At 58.9% G+C, this 5,161-nt stretch overlaps 1 protein-coding gene across 1 annotated transcript; it reads right to left on the bottom strand.

Moving 5' to 3' along the window:
* Positions 1-2,863: 2,863 nt before the first annotated feature.
* Positions 2,864-5,120, bottom strand: MLST8 (MTOR associated protein, LST8 homolog (S. cerevisiae)). Its single transcript, XM_010149911.1, has 5 exons — positions 5,088-5,120; positions 4,318-4,470; positions 4,023-4,147; positions 3,432-3,595; positions 2,864-2,982 (listed from the first exon to the last, which is right to left on the bottom strand). Exons 1-5 carry the CDS (start codon positions 5,118-5,120, stop codon positions 2,864-2,866), a joined length of 594 nt encoding a protein of 197 aa, XP_010148213.1.
* Positions 5,121-5,161: the final 41 nt, after the last annotated feature.

The raw sequence follows: 5,161 nt of genomic DNA, 5'->3' as shown, positions 1-5,161 counted from the left end.
AGCCTGGGAGTGAGCGAGCAGAGGAGCCCAGGCTGCTGGGGTGGGAGCAGGTGGAAACCAGGAGAAAAACATCAGCCAACTACTGTTTGGTGCCTTTCTCTGAACCTTTGGTTAGGAAAAAATAACACAGGGCAAAAGGACTGCTCGTATTTTGGGCTCTTCCGTCCGCTGCGGTGTGTGGCGCTGCCTGCTGTCACGGGGCACGGTCTGTCTCGCAGGGCTACGTCTGCTACAAGCCGGTGGAGCAGCACGCGTGCTACCTGAGGAGGATGGACGCCTGGGACCTCCAGACCCTACAGACGACTTTCAACACGTCTGAGCAGAGAGTGAGCAGCTGCTGCGCCCGTTCCCCGGGGTGGCTGAGCGGATGGGGTGATGGGTCGGGCTTTGCAGAGCCCCGGCTCGCTGAGGGTCCGTTCCTGCCTGGGTTTGTGTTCCCAGCAGTGGCAGCCCGCTGTTCCATGCCATTCATGGCTTGAGGGATGGCTTGTTGGGCATCTTAGGTAGGAGCAGAGCTCTGTCTTGCAGCGCAGGGCTGCGAGCGTGCGAGCTCGGAGCAGCAACTCCCGGTTTTAGCGTGAGAACCAGCGGAGGGTGCGGGCCAGGAAAGGGGGATATGTCCCCGAGGTGAGCGGCAGGGCTCTCACAGGACCTGCTCCCACTGGATTCTGTTACCTGCTCAAAATTCTGGGGAACAGAAAACAAAGGGGGTTTGTTAGCAGTTCACAGGGGAAAAGGTTGGAGTAAATCACGTATACGGACCCTCCGAACAAAACGTTAATGGATGCGTGGGCTGGGGCAGATTCTGTTTCAAGGAGACAGAATGCCCCATGGTCTTGTGCCCCTGCCATCCGCTCTCCATTTCCTCAGGGGCTCCTGGGGGCTCCTTGTCCCTTCCCCGTCCCGGGGGGCAGTGGGCAGTGTTTAACCCAGGGGAGTGTAGGCCCATGGCACCCAGGAGAGCACACTGCCGACTGGGGTGCAGGGAGAAGCATCTGCCAGGCTCTGAGGCTCCGTAACGGAAGTAAAGGAGTCGTGGTGCCAGGGCTGCCCACGCAGCCATCAAACAGGACCCGGCAGCGAGCCTCAGCCCTGTCCCAGCCCTGCCGGGGAGCCCAGGGGGAACCGTGTCCCTGCTTTCCAAGGCACAGGGCTAGTGAAGGGCTGTCCCTGCTCCAGCCTGGCCAAGGGCAGCCAGGCTTCTCCTGGGAGCCTGCTCTGGCTGGAGCGAGCATCCCGGCAGCTGGCGGGAGAAACCTGCCCTTACTGCTGGGGTACAGACGGCTCCTTGGGTGCCTCGGGAGCAGGTCTGCGGGGCTGGAGGGCAGCACCGGCGGGGGGAATGCCTTGAGAGGAGTTAATGGGGAGGTTTCTTTTAGGCTGATCAGCTGCTACATCAGAACAACCAGACCAAGTACTACCGGGAGTTCCTGGGCATTCTGGCACAGGAAGAGGTGGACCCCAAAAGCCTGGGGGAGGCTGTCCAGAGCCTGTGTGAGCAGACATCCATCTTCTGGGTCAGGAGAGGGCAGGGTAAGTTCCATGTTTCCCTTTGCAAAAGAGGGAAGTGTGATTGCTTCTATTAAAGACTCCAAGGAGCAGGCTCTGCTGTGCCAAGGCTGATGCACGTCCTGGGACGGGCTGCCAGGGACAGGTGACCTCTAGTTCAAAATCAAACCATTGTTCAGCGCTCGGTGATCACTGGCTCATACCCACAACCTGCTCCGAACCGCGGGGCTGGCCAGGAGAGGCTCCGTACCTCCTTCCCTGGGCAGCGCAGCCGGCACAACCACCACCCAGTGCGGTCCCCTGCGCTGCTTTGGCTTAACGCTCGTCACCTTCACCCCCCAAAAGCAGCCTGCCCGAGCTCTGTTCTCTTACTCCAGCTTTAATAAGGTCATACCCTGAGGCATTCCACTTGTGTGGCTCCCCAGAGACTCATAGCTGCAGGACTGCAAAAGCATTCCTCTCACTCTGCTTCCGTCCGTGCTCCCTCGGCAGGTCCCGGGAAGCAGCGCCTGATCTACCTTTGCATTGACATCTGTTTTCCAAGCAACATTTGCGTGTCTATCTGCTTCTATTACCTCCCCGAGTAAGCCCGGCGGCAGCTGCCGCTGCCCTCTCGCCGCTCTACATACTTGAACTGGATTCCTGCAAAGCCTCCGACTTCAACGAGGAAGGTAACGTCTACGCTATCCCCCAGAGCTTCCTGCTAACGTCGTGCTGCCGTTCGGGAGAGCTTAGAAAAAACAACAGGACTCTGCTCGGCACCCTCAGTACAGACACTTTACTTGCAGCTCTGCCGCAGGGCTGCGTCCCGTACATAGGTATTAGGAGACCCAGGCTAGAGGGACCGCGAGGAGTAGGTAGTGTTTTACGGCTGCGTGCCCTGTTCAGCCCCAGGTTATTGAATTCCTTGGGGTGGGTGGCTTTAGAAGAGTGCGGCTCTCCAACTGACTCTGAGGTACACTTCAAATAAAGGGATTGCAAGACAAGACACCAGCTGCCTTCCCTCTTTCCTCCTCTCCTTCCATCATTTAGAAAGGCCGATTTTCTTGCCCCCGCTGTGGGGTACAAAACCACGCAACGCTGATGCCGCAGGGGTTCCTCCAGCTGAGCTCTACCCAGCGCCCTCTCGCATTCCCTTTGGTCCAAGCAGCCTCCTTTAGAGGCCACACACATTCCCGTAATGATCCGCTCGGAGCTGGAGCCTGGTCTCACTCCAGGCAGGTGCAGCTGCCAGACTGAGCCCTCTCAGTGGAGGAGGGGATGGATACAAGCGCCTGTCTTGGGCTCCAGAGGGTGCCTGCCACTGTCGCACAAGGGACGGTGAGCAGAGGTCCTTCCCTCCCACACGCGGCCGTTATCCCAGGACGCTGTCGTTGAACGCGAGGCAGACGACTGCTTTCTGGTGGCCGCTGTATTCCCTCTTGATCTCCCCTGTCTCCACACACCAGAGTCTGGCCAGGTTATCGGAGGAGGCTGGAACAGAAAGTGAGCAGAGGAGTGAGAGATTGCACCACCCTTTCAACCGATAGTTTATTACAAGACTTTCCTTTTGCTGCGTTTGACAGCAGTACGGGGGCTGTGCAGAGCAGCTCAGGGCACTCCTGTATGATGGGGGGTAATTATTTTATTATATTCTTTATGATAATTTATTATTATTTTAACCTCTCCCATGAGGACAGGTTGGGGGAGTTGGGGGGTTCAGCCTGGAGAAGGGAAGGCTCTGGGGAGCCCGTAGAGCACCTTGCAGTGCCTGGGGGGGCTACAAGAAAGCTGGGGGGGCTTTTTCCAAGGGCAGGGAGTGACAGGACAAGGGGTAACGGGTTTAAACGGAAGGCGATGTCCCAGCTGAGCAGCCAAGTCCCATGGTAGTGAGGACGCTGCGGCTCTGGGCCTGGCCCAGCCCAAACGCAGCAGTGCCTCACCTGTGACGATGTACTGGGAGTCCCCGGAGAAGGCACAGTCCCACATCCAGCCCCGAGATGTTTCCCCCGGGTTATTGCTCTTAATGCTCAGCTCCGTCATCAGGGAGAAGTTTGAAGTTCTCCAGATCTTACACGTCTGATCTGCAGAACAGGTGGCCAAGAGCCTTCAAGGAAGAGACACGCGAGGGCAACCCTGTTAGTCCCGCTCGTGAAGGTGGGCCTGGAACAATTCACTGTCATCAGGTCCCTTTACACCTGTCTCATCTGCTTGGTGAGATTCGAGCTGAACGGACTTGCAGGAGCACACCCCGTTCACCACTTTGCTCCCGGAGTGCAGCGATTTGCTCCCAGCTGTAAGAACAGCTCAGGGCTGCGGCGCTGTCTGAGATCGCGGAGCGCGAGGCGGGCATGCTACGGACAGTGACCCGCTGCCAGCATGTCCCCTGCCTCCCGTCCCACTCCTCCCTCAGGGACCTGCAGGGCAACGCAGAGCCAGCACCAGCCAACAGCTGGGGCACAGCTGGCCTCTGCCTCCCTGGAAAGGGCTGTCCGTTCCCATGGGAGGTGGGCGAGGGGCTGGCACACACTCACGTGGAGTCGGGGCTGAACTTGCACTGAAGGGCGTAGCGGTTGTGCGCTGGGATCTTGGTTTTGGGGATGAGCTGGGTCACCTCCTCCCCGATGCCGCCCGTCAGGTTCCACACGTAGCAGTTTCCCTGCGGAGGGACAGGGTGGGGTCTGTGGCCGGGCTGGTGGTCACCCACCCGGCTTTCCACGTCTGAGCACAGCCCGGCAAAGCTGGCACGTGCAGACCACAGGAGGCACAGCCAGCAAGCTGCCGGAGCACCGTAAATCCCACCCCACGTCCGAGGCCGTCGGAGCTCACCGAGCTGTTGACAGCCGCCATGTAACTGGCATCGGGGTCAATGTGAACCGAATTCACGGAAACCTCAGGCTCTGGAATCAGCTGCTCGTTGTGGTCGGTCTTCAGGTCCCAGATGTGAATGGCCCCACTCTGATCGCCCACAATCAGCTCGGCCTGCAGGAGAACAGCAGCCTCGTCTCTCTGAGGTGAACCCCGCCAGCAGCAGCCGCGGGGCGATGCCCAGACCGCGCCGTGCCCTGGGTCCTGTTCTGCCTACTCGCTCCCCAGCACAGCGCCGTTTCAGAGCTCCGGCAGCCTGCCGACAGCGAGCACAGCGCTCGGCTCACCTCACCCTCTGCAAAAAGGCTGGTTAGCTCTACAGAAGCGTTTGCTAATTTTATAATCCCCAGAGCAGCCAGCGGCCACCCGGTTTCCAGAGCTGTTGCACAGCTCCCACAACATCCACAGCAGCCAAATGGTTTTCGGCACGTCTGAGAAGCGGGCGTTAAGGCGCGAGTTGGCTGGTGAACAACTGAAGCACTCAGGAATGTACAGAAACTTGAAAAACACAAGCCTAAATGGGTTTTTCCTCTCTCCCCTCCCCTCTCAGGGGAAGGACAAGAGCCAGCTGAAGGGCAGGAGTTCTGGCTCCGATCCCACGCTCAGACCAGAAGACAATGCTGGCGGCTTTCCACGGAAACCAAGGCTTTTATCGGCAGTCTGCGCTGTCCGCAATTTGAGCGGAATCCCTAGAGGAGACCAGGCCATGGGGGGCACAGCTAATCCTGTACCTGCGAGCAGGGGCTGGTTTCCGAGGAAGACATCGCTCGATATATTTAGCTGACTGTCGTGGTTTAACTCCGGC

This window comes from Eurypyga helias, unplaced genomic scaffold (genome assembly GCF_000690775.1).
Source record: "Eurypyga helias isolate BGI_N326 unplaced genomic scaffold, ASM69077v1 scaffold32374, whole genome shotgun sequence".
Taxonomy (NCBI): domain Eukaryota; kingdom Metazoa; phylum Chordata; class Aves; order Eurypygiformes; family Eurypygidae; genus Eurypyga; species Eurypyga helias.
This window is presented reverse-complemented; position numbering and strand designations above follow the sequence as displayed.